The 13,567-nt window shown below is 48.0% G+C and overlaps 1 protein-coding gene across 1 annotated transcript; it reads left to right on the forward strand.

Annotated features, from left to right (window-relative positions):
• The first annotated feature begins 113 nt into the window (after positions 1 to 113).
• Positions 114 to 2,758, forward strand: LOC104471792 (protein phosphatase 1K, mitochondrial-like). The gene is made up of 4 exons (XM_010087274.1): positions 114 to 274; positions 816 to 960; positions 2,002 to 2,123; positions 2,567 to 2,758. Exons 1-4 carry the CDS (start codon positions 117 to 119, stop codon positions 2,607 to 2,609), a joined length of 468 nt encoding a protein of 155 aa, XP_010085576.1. The 5' UTR covers positions 114 to 116; the 3' UTR covers positions 2,610 to 2,758.
• The last annotated feature ends 10,809 nt before the right edge of the window (positions 2,759 to 13,567 follow it).

The raw sequence follows: 13,567 nt of genomic DNA on the forward strand, positions 1-13,567 counted from the left end.
ATAGGGCACAAGTTGTCTTCATTTTACCAGTTGAGACTGTTACTGTTGTGAATGGTCCCGTGCCTTGAGGCAGTGCTAAAGCCTCTCTCTTGAATACGACGTTTTTAGCGACTCTGATGAACTCTGGGACCACTGCAACAGTGGCCCTGCTCCGGGATGGTATCGAGCTGGTTGTGGCAAGCGTGGGAGACAGTCGTGCTCTGCTGTGTCGAAAGGGAAAGGCCATGAAACTCACCATTGACCACACTCCAGAGAGAAAAGAGGAGAAAGAAAGGTACTTGGCGGCTGATGATGTAGTTTCCCAGGGAAGGGCCTTGGTCAGGATGTGTTCGTGTTCTGCTGCTGGGTTGGGCCTGGAAAAAAGCAGGGTGGTGAATATAATGCCCCGAGACCATCTCTGAGCCAGCAGAAAGTGGCACAGCTCCAGTCAATGCATTTGGTTCTGTTTAGAGGACTGGGGATTTGGAAAGCCCTGCATAAGTGTAAACTGTCTAGGCAGTAAGCTCAGGATAGCTAGGACTCGGGGACAGAGCCATGGCCTCATGGTTCAGGCTTGTCCAAGGCTGCCAGGTCAGAGCCAAGACCAGAAGAAATGCACTTATGGTTCCCCGGTCAGGACTCATCTCACCAAACCACATCCCTTCTGTGGAGGAGCCCTTCAAACAGCAAAAGCCAACCCTCAGTCTCCCAGCTGAGCTTCTCCGTACCCCATTCCACATCGGTAGCTAGGGACAGAAATTGCAGATAGAGACGTGGGGGGGGAATGATGTGAAGCTCTAACTCATATTCACTTTTTCTCTTGTGCCTCTGGACAGGATTAGGAAATGTGGTGGCTTCGTTGCCTGGAACAGTGTGGGACAACCTCACGTGAATGGTAGACTTGCAATGACACGAAGCATAGGAGATTTGGATCTTAAAAACAGCGGTGTGATAGCCGAGCCAGAAACAAAAAGGGTTCAGGTAAGAGCAGCCCTGGTGAACAGGGACAGCGGTGTTCAGACTAAGGGGCATCCAAGGCATTTGATGTGGGTGGTGGTACCCACACGATGTGTGCCCAGGCGGAACGTGATGGCCAAGCATTGATTTTTATTTGTGGTGAAGTAACTGGAGACCAATTCTAATTAAGTAATTTCAGATTAACACTAATAGGACAGAAAAGAATCTGGCCCTGATAGTAAATTCAAACAGGATTTAGAAGTTGACCTCATTATCACAGTACACTGTAGGATGATGGAAGAAAGATAACACGTGATAGCCATTACAAAAAGGTGTTAGTCTGTTTGGGGCTTGTGGTAAATGAATAATTTTGAGGTTAATGCTGATACAAAACCATCCCTGAGAACTACGTAGGATATGGATGAACTAAGTCATTGAAAAAAGTATAATTTGTAGAGGTGTGCACACGTGGGAGGAAGGCAGGAGGAAAGAGCAGTTGCATGCATCTTACCATAGCTCTGTAATTGGAAAAGAGATTAACCACCCAGAAGGTATTCAGCAGAGTCTCCTCCCAGCTCATGTTCTGTTTGATACTTTTCCTCAGTGCACCTCCCAGGGCCCAGGGAACTTACATTCTGTTGGTCCTGATCAAAAGCCACCCACTAGGCCTGAGGGGCTTAGGGAGATGGCTGCAGTGCTGTCATGTCTTCCTTGAAGTCTGCAGCTGAAGGAAGCATTTTGTTCACTGGGTAATGTACGGAGCTGGTCTTTTGGCCTCCGTGTATTCAGAGGGCTGCTTCCTAGAACTGGACACACCTTAAGACGCTCTCCTCCCGTACAGGGAACACAGTCTGTGTGGCTGATGGATGCGCTTGAGGATTTAAGGGGCAGCCTCTGGCTAGCCAAGGGTTTGGGGGTTCCAGGTAGTCCTCCTGCAGAAAGCAGGAGAGCACACAGCACTCCTAGAAAAGAGTGCTTTGCAACAGAGGATAAAGATATGAAGGCAGTTACTTGACCTTGCAGCATTCACTCCGTCACTGTGCATCCTGTGTGCCTTTATTGCAGTTACACCATGCAGACGACAGCTTCCTGGTCCTTACTACAGACGGAATTAACTTCATGGTGAACAGCCAGGAGATCTGCAACTTCATCAACCAGTGCCACGATCCTGAGTTGTTACTGAGCAGGTAATGCCAGGGCTTCTCTTGGCACCAAATGCTTGGTGGTGGGTTTTGTTTGGCTTTTTAAAAAAAACGAGTATACAAGCAGACATTAAACAGTGAATTGAACGATGCTGGCTGAGACATTCACTAGTCCCACGGGCCGGCCTTTTCCTTGCCAAGGATGTAGGGATGCCATTTCAATTAACATGCTCAGCTCATGATCCACTGGACTGCGTAACTGCAGCTTACTCCCACGCTGAATATTCCATCAGCGTGGAAACAGCCAGTTTCTCACCGGGGTTCTGGATGATGGCATATCCTATGGAAAGCTCTGGGGTGGTACCGGAGTCTGGAGCATCAGGGCTGGGGACAGGAAGGCCTCAGGGCATACTGTCCCATGGGAAGGCAGAAGTTTGTTTCCTTTTCCAAGCAAGAGGATGATGCTGACTAGTTGTTTCTTCTCTCAGGCAGTGCAATTTGGCACCGAAGACAACAGCACGGTTGTCATAGTGCCATTTGGAGCCTGGGGAAAATACAAAAACAGTGAGATCAACTTCTCCTTCAGCCGCAGTTTTGCTTCCAGCGGGAGGTGGGCGTGAAGACCTGCCCCAGCTATCTTTTCCCGCTGTAACCTGGACACGGTGCGCTACAGGAGAACAATCCATCTGTTCGTAGGTTGACTCTGTGTCTTGTCCATCTCTTCTGTTCCCAGTGCTCGCTTGGTGCGTAATGCCCCATCGTTGCTTACGGCTGATCCCATTTTGCTGCGTTTATTTATTCCAGTCGGCATTGAGGCAGCTAATTCTGTGGGTTTGTAGTCCTGACAGCTCTGTACATCACTTTCTTCACGTAGACAAGGCTCTGGGCTTTCACCTAAGGCTGGAGGTGTTGCACAATTGTTTCAAACCTACTTGTACTACCCAGGACCCTTAGTTACCTGGCAGCTGTGTAAGTCTGAATCTCTGAGCCACATGCTGGCTTCTTGGTATGTTAATACACAGGGGAACAAACGCACAGTGTTCTGAGGCAGACAAAAAGGGAGCTTGTTGTCTTCCTCTGCTGTGCAGCCACCCAAAAAACCCCAGTGCTTCAGGAGAAGCAGGTGAAAACTAAGGGGGATGTTTCAGAAGTTCTGATGCCAGTGACGTTTGGTGTAGCTGAACAACTTCCCGAGACAGTGCTGCTTTGCTCTTACTGCCATCATCCGTGATCCTCTAGCTCCAAGGAGACAGAGCAGGCGGGAGCCACGTGCGTTGGACAGATGGGAATGTCTCTCCCTTGGGTCCAGAGCCCGTGCAGTCTGTGAACCACGCAGCACCCCTTGCGCTGTGTTCTCTTTGGTGTGCCAGTGCTTGGCAGGAGCATGGAGGAGGGAAAAAACTGCACATGTTTGAAAGCTAGAGACTCTCATCAACTTGAATTTCTTTCTTTTTTTTTTTTTTTAAAGGAAAACTAAGTAATTTCAAAGAGTTTACTAATCAAGATTCTTTGGATGTGTAAGACAGGAGAGTTTATTTCTTCATAAATATATTAGGATTTTCCTGCCCTCTGCTGGAGGTTTCTTTCAGTTAGTTGTGATTCCTGTGTCTCTTTGTGGTATACAGGGAGCTGTAAAATGCCCCAAACAAGCAAGCTAGAGAAAGGAGAGAGCATTATAATAACTTAAGGGAATTTGTATAAGTTTTCAATATTCTTTCTAGTAGGTGTCAGATATTTGGACACCAGAAGATAGTTTTATACTTAAAGGAAGCATTCCCGCTGCCCTTTCTGGAAGGAGTCTGCCTCTAGCGGGGCACAGGGGACCGGAGCTCTGAGCCAGCTGAGATCAGCGCTGCGACACAGACCACAGGGAAGGTGCTGGCAGCAGGTGGAGATCTGTCCTCGCGTGCCTCATTCAGACCTCCTTCTTCCTCCACTGCACAGTAGGTGGGCAGCTCCTGCGGCCTCAGAGTCACCCTGTTGCAACAAAATACAGGCAGAGAAGAATCGAGCTCTTCTCAGGCTGTCACAGTATTTTCCTTTCTATGGATGTTTCCAGTAGCACAAATGTAAGAACGAAACAAAACAAAAAGTGGAAAAAGCTGCCTGCAATAAAAAAAAGCACCTTGCAATAATGAAAAATTTCAAAGATGCCTGGCTAAATTCTCATTTTCCAGTGTGAAGTACACATCTTCAGTACTTCTAGCCCTTTCCTTTTAGCCCAAGGGTACACTGTAGGCGGTCATTCCACGATTTTTCGTGCCTGGGGTCGAAGGCCTGGGAGCACCCTGCGGAGCACAGCGTTGTACTGACAGCTTTACGTAGCGGGTGTTCAGAGGGCAGGCTGGTTTTGTGCCGTCACTTGGAGTATTACATGGTGTGTGTAATGTGTAGATTCTGTTTGTAAGTATGAAGAGCTTGTGAATCGGTGTTTGTAAATCTCTGTTGGATGCTGTTGCCCAGGCTTCTGTAACGTGCAGATCATCGGTTTACAATAATCACCCCTTCTCTCTCCCTAGATTTTCCCCCCGGTTCAGGTTCTTCACTTGAGGTTCAAAACATTTGCTGGTCACGGTCCTGGGCTCAGCCTTGCTTACCTCAGGCAGAAGGGTGCTTTTAGTTCCAACCAATGAGAGCAGGATCTCAGTCTGCAGCAAGTTTGAAGATTCCCACAACCCTTTTGTAGCAAAATTGGCAAAATGCAGCCTCTCCCGAGCACCTGACGGGAGGTCACACCTAACAGGTCAGAGAGCTGCTCCGGGAACATGGTGATGAGCAGTTTGACCTGCGAAAACAGCAAGTCTGATAGCTCCTAGGAAAGGGTTAACCCCAGCAGGCAGCAGTCTCACTCCACAGGGTTACTTGGAGTCAAGCTCTGGAGAGGGAGCTGCTGCAGGGCTGGCTTTGGAATCAAGTGTCAGGCAGGCAGGACAGCACAGCAGGGATTTGGACAGGCTCCATGGCACTGTGCTGCTGGTTTCTGTCCCGCCAGCCAGCTATCTATCCTGACACAAGATAGCAAGGGCGCTGCAGGTGTTTGTGACAAGTACATGTGGATTTTTTTGAGCAGGGCTGGATACTTGCCAAGCTGAAGACATGGGATTAAATACAGGCTCCTCATGAAAACCACCGCAAATGAGGAGTAGGTGCTCTAAGGAGTAACCTGGGAGTTAGAGTAGCTTCTAAGCACAGACGCAGATATAACATGAAATGACAGGTTTTCTTGTTTTGTTTTATCCCTATCTGGTTCCCTGATTTCATAAGAACAAAAGTGGTTGTGGGCTTTTATTTCTTCTGACAGAGCAGTTATCCTCTCCAAGGAAGGATCCATCCATAACTTCTTTAAAATTTTATGAAGGAAAGGATAAAACAAAGCTTTGCAAAACAGAAGGATGGATAAAGATGTATTGGCGGTTGCTATTACTGCCTTTATAAAATCACAGGAAAACTGAGGTTGGAAAGGCCTTTTGGGTGGCATCTATCCTAGCCTCCAGCTCAAAGCAAGGCTGACTTCAGAGCTGCACACTGCAGTACAGGAACGTCTCCTGACATGGAAATGCAGAGACTGAAAATGGATGGGAGAAAGAATTTAGTTTACCTGTGGAATCACTGAATGATATTGAAAACTTACCAGTATTTGAAAAACAACAGGCACCTCTTGAAAAAGCCCAGCACGTTGTAGAGATGCTCCGTTACCAGGACTGCTGGCCTCTGCCTCCTGAACCACAATCCTGCTTTTTCCTCCCAAGATGACAGATTTAGTGGCAACTGCACCAACCCTTGTTTTTCCACAAAAAGTCAGGAAAAACCTACAGTTTCCTGGGAGATGGACTTGTCATCATTTGACACGTCTTACTGGAGACTCATTGGAACAAGTCTCTGCCTCTGCATTTCAGTTCTGGTGCTGGTTTGACACGGTACCGTGTGGGCAGCGTGAGCTTGGCCAACACGTTCGTGTGTTGAGTGGGACATGAGTGTACGGCACTGAATTTGCAGTGTGTGGACTATGAAGTCAGGGGAGTAAAGCCATGTTGGGGAAAATGGAAGTGGTTTGTCATGGTGGTACCAGGGGATCAAATCAGCAGTGCCTCGGGAAGGTCTGGCCTGCAAACCTCTTGGCATAGGGTTCTCCACCAGAGCGAGGTGCTGCTCTGCTGTGATGAAGGGTTTTTTCCTATCAGTAAGCCCCCTCCTGTCTCTAGCAGCTTTACACCTCAGGGACCGCCCTTGTCCAGCCAAGAGATCCTTCCAACTTGAGGACAAAAAAGCAAATTGTCCTGTAACAACAGCAGCTGCCTGTCAGAGAGGTTTGTTGTTGAAGAATCACTAGAGGTGTCTTGCACTTTGAGTGAAACAAAACAGAATCTCAGTTTGCTCTCTAGCTCCCTTTCACATGCATCTGTTGTTTAAACAAAAATAATGCTTGTTGTTTTGTTTTTTTTTTCTAAATTACAGAATGAGCTGAACATTAAGAGTGAGCTACTGAGCAAACCATAATGAGTGTGTGCTTTTTTCCTGCCTTTTAGGGATGGATTCTGAACTCCATCAGATCTGGTAAGAGTATTTTCTTGCCTGAACACTCCCCCCCAGGATCTCTGACTGCAGGAGGGTGGGCTGTGGGTGCAGAAAGGCAAAAACCACTGTCCAGCTAGATAATAATTTTTACTGTAAGGATACAGAAGGCACGGGGGTCCTCGTGTTGCTGGAGAATTTACTAGGAGAGGTGTTGAGACTGCAGCTGGAGTTCCAGCTGGGTCTCTCCACCACCTGGAACGTGGGGTTTCACGCTTTGAGGGAACTCGCTAAAATGGCATTTGTGGCCTTAATTTAGGAGAGCTGGTCCCTCTGGAGGGGGAACATAGAGCAAGAGGTTGAAATGAGGATGAGGTGCAACAGTTCATTGAATACAGGGTCCTCAGGACAATCGGTCCCTTCTGGCTGAAAAGCTCGGGGGCAGAGGATCATCACGGGGCACAGTTTGTGGTCGAGAACAGGGGTGTGGAGAGAAATCAGCAATATTACTGCTTTTTACGTACTTGGGGAAGTGAAAACTGTGAGGAGCTTCCACTCACCGCAGGATTTCTGCTGACTTCCGCAGGATCAGGGTATCAGATCACCTTTTCTGTCTGAGCAGGTGGATGCGCTGTGGTCAAAGGCGTCAGGATTTCTAGCTAAGGGAGAAGCACACACACACAAAAAAAAAGGTATTGGTGAAACTGGTTTAATAGGATTTTTTTCTTAAACAAATTCAGTTGGGCACTGCTAGGTCCGCTGGTCACTCACACGAGGAGCCAAGGGGGTGTTCCTTGGTTCCGCGGCTGCTGTTGGCAACGCAGAGATACCCGGTGTGGTTCCTGTTGCCCCGGGACAGGGAGTGCTTGGGCAGCGGCGTGCCATCACTTTCTACAGACCGAAGTGCAATTGTGTACATTGCCTTAGGACTGTGTATAATTCCTGTGGTTTGATGTTTGTGTTTGGTGGAAACAGTGTCTGGAATTCATCTACTTAATTTTATAGAGGTGTCCATTGTTCCTTTTTTTTTTTGTTGTTGTTGTTATTAAACATTTGTTTGTCTTCATCAACTGAAAGCTACAGTGGAACAGATAAGTCTGTACTGACATGCTTAAAAGATCTTTTAATAAAGAATTGGCTTCTAGAGTTGGGTCACTACAAGTGGATTTTTTTCTTCTTCCACTGCATTGCAAACTACCAGAAAAGTTTCTGCTTCTCAAGCTCTGTTGTGACTGTCCTATCCCTGCCGTGGAAAGCGTCCGATAGCTGAGGTTTTGTCTACAAAGGCATTCACCCAGTGATAACCAGGGCACAGCCCCTCCTGTCTCTGTGCTCTGCCAGCGTCCATGGGCTTTGCTGCATCATGTTTTGACTTGCTGGTTTTGCCTTTTGTATTTTGATGTGGTACAATACTAACAACTCTGAAAGCCCTCCCTCTAAAACAAGCCCATCTTAAAAAAAAATTAATTATTCTGTGAAGCAGGAAAACACCCTAGGTAGTTGTCATGGTGAGCAATTTCATCCTCTGACACTGTGGAGAGAAACAGATTGGGCCTCCTCAATAAAAGGATATATTTTGGCTTCTGCATGGATTCAAGACTTTTCAGTTATCCAAAAAAATAATTATAAGGAGAAAAAAAAAAAAAGAGAAAAAAACAGTTGGGGGTTTTAACTCATCCACAGAAGTGACCCCGAGATCACTGCTGTTTTTAATTACTACTACTTTTACAGCTGAACTCAAACCCACTTTTACTTTCTGAAAAGAGCAGCCTTGGTTTCAATGGAGTCACAGCAGCTTCCTACAGTGAGCCCCAGCCCTTCTTTCTAAGGCTAAACCGAGCCCTTTGCTGTTCTCCTCTGTTGCCAGTGCACTCAGCTCAGCTCAGAGCTCATCAGCTCTTACGTACACACATGTATCCCATGGGGGTAAATCACTGCTCAGGTAGGTTATTTTTTGTGTGTCAGGAAACCCAGGGGGCAGCTTTGCCCTTTCCCCGCGCCTTTCCTTTCCCGACAGCTGGGAAACAGCTCCCAGGCTCCTCTGCAGCTGGAGCTTTTCTCCTGTACAGAGTGTCCCTGGAACCTGCTGGTTCCTGCACGCCTGCGGGTGGCCGTGTCCCGCAGCGCCAGGGTGCTTCTCTGCCCGGCTCCATCGGGATGGATGCTCTGGGGAGAGCAGCCGGGCTTTCAGAAAAGCAGTCTGTGCTCACACAAGGGGCACCCCAGAAGCTGGACCCCAGGAAAGGAGCAGTCCCTGCTCCCGGGGAAGGTGCTGGTGGGAGAGCTGGAGGCCCAGCACCAAGAAAAGTGGCTGGATTTGAGCTATCGCTGGCTCTTGGCAGCCTGGTTATATGACCCTTTAACGTGGTCATTAGATTTTTTGGTTGTTTCCCTCCTGCATTAATAACTTCACAGCTTTTCCTAGAGGTTCACAGCTGGAAAAACGACGTCGCATCGCCTGCTGGCCTGCCAGCACCACAGCACCAAGGGCCGCAGCCGGGGCAACGTGCCAGGGGCTGTGGTGGACTCTTGAACATGCACGATTGCGCTTCTGCTCGTCAGTGGCCGTGTTCAGGTTTTAGTCCCATTTCTTACAAATTCCTCTTTGTTCAAGGCCAGCCACACACCCAGCGCAACGGCACTCAGCTCCCCCAGGCAGCCAGGGCAGGATTTGGCTCCGGTCACATCAGTGCTGTTCTGTGCTCACTTACCGTGTCCTCTCCACGTTATGCGGCACGCTGACCTCATCAGTGAACCAGCACTGTCCTGACACCCACACAGACACGTTCCGCTGCCAGTAATTATTTAAAAATACGTATAATGCATTTTTTAGAGCAGTATATAGCACAAAATGCTTTGAGCCCAGAAAGTGGGCTCCAAACCTCACCTTTCGAACTGTCAAAGTCATCACAACCATGATGAAGCACAATTTGGTCACAGCAGACTGGCCACAGATTTGGTGTAACGGGCTCTGGCACTGTCACAGAAGGAAATGGCACATTTTTTCAGTTCCTCATAATTCCCCCACCCAAAACCAGACAGCTACAGACCTGTGAACAACAGGCACACCCCACAGAGGCGCTGGAAGACCCCGTCATTTGTTTTAGCTGCAAAATTGAACATGTGGCCCCGGGAGGTTGGGGGTTTTACAGCTCCAACACTGATGTTTGAGCTGCCCTGGATTTCACAGGGCACTATTCTTTCCTGTCCCCGGTCCAGGTTTAGTGCAGGAGCCTCCCAAAAGCCTGGGTCTTTCCTAATTGACTCTGTCTGTTTGGACAGAAAGTATCACAGAATGACAGAATGCTAGAGATTGGAAGGGACCTCGAAGGATCATCTAGTCCAATCCCCCTGCCGGAGCAGGACACCTAGATCAGATCACACAGGAACGCATCCAGGCGGGCTTTGAATGTCTCCAGAGAAGGAGACTCCACAACCTCTCTGGGCAGCCTGTTCCAGTGCTCTGCCCACCTCACCGGGAAGAAGTTTTTTCTCATATTCAAGTGGAACCTCCTACGTTCCAGCTTGAACCCATTGCCCCTTGTCCTATCACTGGATGTCACAGAGAAGAGCCTGGCTCCATCCTCCTGACACTCACCCTTCACGTATTTATAAACATTGATTAGGTCACCCCTCAGTCTCCTCTTTTCCAGGCTAAAGAGACCCAGCTCCCTCAGTCTTTCCTCAGCAGGGAGATGCTCCATTCCCTTCATCATCTTTGCGGCTCTGCGCTGGACTCTCTCCAGCAGTTCCCTGTCCCTCTTGAACTGAGGGGCCCAGCACTGGACACAATATTCCAGATGCGGTCTCACCAGGGCAGAGTAGAGGGGGAGGAGAACCTCTCTCGCCCTACTGCCCACCCCCCTTCTGATACACCCCAGGATGCCATTGGCCTTCTTGGCCACGAGGGCACAGTGCTGGCTCACTCGCTCTCCCCACGCCTGCCTTGCTCTCCCCTCAGGGTGGGCGGTGACACCAGACCCTACCCCCTGCAGCTGGTGTGGTTTTACTTTACTGGCTCCAAGTGCTGCTCTCCTGTGACAGCAGCTGACAAGTTTCTGCAGGTTTGCTGAGTGGTACACTAATTCCCCCATAACTGTCAAAGAGAAAACATTTTTTTCGGCGTATGAAAAGATTTAAAATAGAGAAATCCCATAGTAAGAAATAGTTCAACCTATGAGAAGTGCACGTTACAAATGCTATAGAACAAGACATGGCTTAGGAAGGCCAGGAAAACTGCTCCTGGTGAGAACTACTGCTTGAGAGCACACTTATGTAACTAAAAACCCCCAAAGCACAGACAATTAATTGGCAGAAGCTCCTTTTCTTTTATAACCAAGGAAATCACTTCCTGTCAAATACCAGCAACGCAACGTCAGCGCTGGTGCTCACCAGCCCAGGAGCGCGGCAGGTCCAGCAGCAGCAGCGCCTGGGTTTCAGTCAGAGACAAGCTGTTAGCCACCCGTGTCGGCATGTCGCCAACATGAAAACCCCAGCTCTTCAGCATCACCAGCTCAGCAAAGGGTATAAAAACGGACTGGAGAATTACTGGACATGTCACCATTTGGGATCTGAGGCTGTTTCTCAGCAGATCAAGTGAAGTTCTGCTCTAGCAGCCATCCTCTCCTTAGGGAAGATGAGTTACTTTGGATTTTGATACTTCTTCCTCTTCCACTGTCCTTACGGAGCGTGACTTAGTAACTCTTTTCTGCCTGCCTTCTCTACACTGGCCCAGCCTGTTCTTCTACACACTGCCAAACTCTGCTGCCTTCAAACTCTCCAATGACACTTGGAAAGCAAAAAAGAATAAACAAAGACACAGGATTGCAAAGGGCATCATCGCGGACGACTGTACTCGCGTTCAGAAAGCGGAACCATAACACGGAATAGAAATTTACTCCTCTGGACGACACAGAAACATGGTACTCAGGAGTCACCACTCCCATGTTAAAAATGTTTATTTGGCTGCAAATGTTGCATCTTTCCAACAAATGCAAAACAGCTTTTTGGTGGTAAATAGCAGGTATTTATTTGAAATGAAAAAAAATACTTCAGTACCTGAACTATTGCATTTAATCATGTATTGTTGTAGTTGTGTTACTCTACCTTTTTGCATTGGAGACAAATATACAATGAACATTCAGATATCACAGATTGCACACTAGATAGTAAATCGTCAGGCCTTTTACGTAACCACCAAAAAACAGATATTGGATTCTGCAATATAGTACAAAACTCCACACTCCAGTCTTAGCCAGTTATCTTCAATTTACTCCTGATGCTGTACAAATAAATGGCCATTTAACTAGGGCGTACAAGTTAATAACAGGACAAAAAAAATATACATTGCACTGACACAAAAAGTCAGCTGTGTTAATAGTCATGCAACAAGTAACCAAACTTGCTGAAATTAAAAATACTTTCTAAAAACAGTTTTAACTGCATAAATATTTTATACACAGTTCATTTACTGAAACCAAAGGAGTCTTTAAATGATACAAAGCAAATAGAAGTTTCTACCAATTTTATACATAAGAAAGTGCAAAATAACTTATCTAAAGTGTTTCGCTATCGAACTGCTGGATGTCAGCTGGAGGCAGCCAGCCAGCCCTCAGAAGCATGACGTTACAGTTGCACACTACGTACGAATGGTCAGAGCCCATGAGTAAGTCTACTACAGAGAACAAGGCAGGAGGAGACGTGTGAGGTACTTGCAGAGGATACAGGCTACTAATGGTAGTGTACATGAGTATAGTTTCGCTCAACAGATTTTTACATGGGAAACAAAGCAAGTATTTGCATTAAGAAGCTCGAACGAAAATGGGAAAAAAAAATTAAAAAAACCAACACTCCCAAGTGAACCAAACAGTTGCCCACAGCACCAGCTGCCAGCAAGGTGGGTTTCTTTTCCCCCTCCACCTCCACCAAGCAAGAACGAGGTTTTTGGGACAGTGCAACTGCAGAATTAAGTCAGAGGGCTGTGGGGATTTGTTTGCCAAGTGTCCGTTTGGACTAGCCTCTACGGTACTGAATGTGTCAGGAATAACCACCTTGACTTGTTTCGGACGCTGCCAAACGTTGGAAGCACAGAACACGCCCGCACAACGTGGTGACGGAGCTGAACAGAGCCAACCACCTCCTCGCTGACAGCCCACTCACTTGACTATGTGCCAAACGTTTGCTTTAGTGTTCAGATTAGATCAGTGTTATTGTGATAAACCTTGTTTTTGTGAGGGTTTAACGATGTGGCTGTACATACAAGTTCCAGGCCACAGAAAATAAACTTCCTTCAGTTTGGTTTGGTTTGAAATCTGGAGGCCAGGGGAATGACGCTGTGGACTCCAAGGCTTGGAACAAGTTGTTCCAAGAGCCTTTTCTCCCAACGGGAACGGGTAAGGCCACCAGCCTACCTTCTGAACGCTGCTGGTTCCACATCGTTTTGGGAAGGGTCAAGGCAACACCAGAGAGAACAACTGAACACCGAAATTCCCGTGCTCCGCGCACACTGAGAACCTCTGCTTGCTTTTGGGGATGACTCTGTCAGAGCAGCTGTGCAGCGTGGCTCCCTGCTCACCGCTCTCTGCATCCCGAGGGATCTGTTTGGGTCAGCTCCTCTCAACAAACCTGCGTTTGCTCAGCGGTGTGCGAGGCCTCTAGAGAAGCCTTTCCGCTCGGCTGGGGACCTAGCAGACATACCGAAACAGGAATTCATCTCCTTTTACAGACCGGCACGTACAGAACAAACAAACATTCATCAGAACACATATTGAACCTTCAGTGCATAAACATGGGAAGGCAGGGTAAATAGGGAGTGGTCAGGATGGACAAATTCTTCACCGCTACAAGTTCAAACCAAGAGAAGGCAGGTGTGCCCCCGCAGTGCCAAGGACTCTCCAGAAGGAGCTCACACCCCCGCAGAGGGTCCGGCACTTTCCACGCTGCCATTCCACCAACCCTGCCTGTCCCAGGGCCGGGCT

This window comes from Pterocles gutturalis, unplaced genomic scaffold (assembly GCF_000699245.1).
Source record: "Pterocles gutturalis isolate BGI_N339 unplaced genomic scaffold, ASM69924v1 scaffold2266, whole genome shotgun sequence".
NCBI lineage: Eukaryota > Metazoa > Chordata > Aves > Pterocliformes > Pteroclidae > Pterocles > Pterocles gutturalis.

Coding starts and splice junctions, on each gene's coding strand:
- LOC104471792 (XM_010087274.1), top strand. CDS start 117: ATGAACTCTGGGACCACTGCAACAGTGGCCCTGCTCCGGGATGGTATC. Junction 275..815: donor AGAAAAGAGGAGAAAGAAAG/GTACTTGGCGGC, acceptor GCCTCTGGACAG/GATTAGGAAATGTGGTGGCT. Junction 961..2,001: donor CAGAAACAAAAAGGGTTCAG/GTAAGAGCAGCC, acceptor CCTTTATTGCAG/TTACACCATGCAGACGACAG.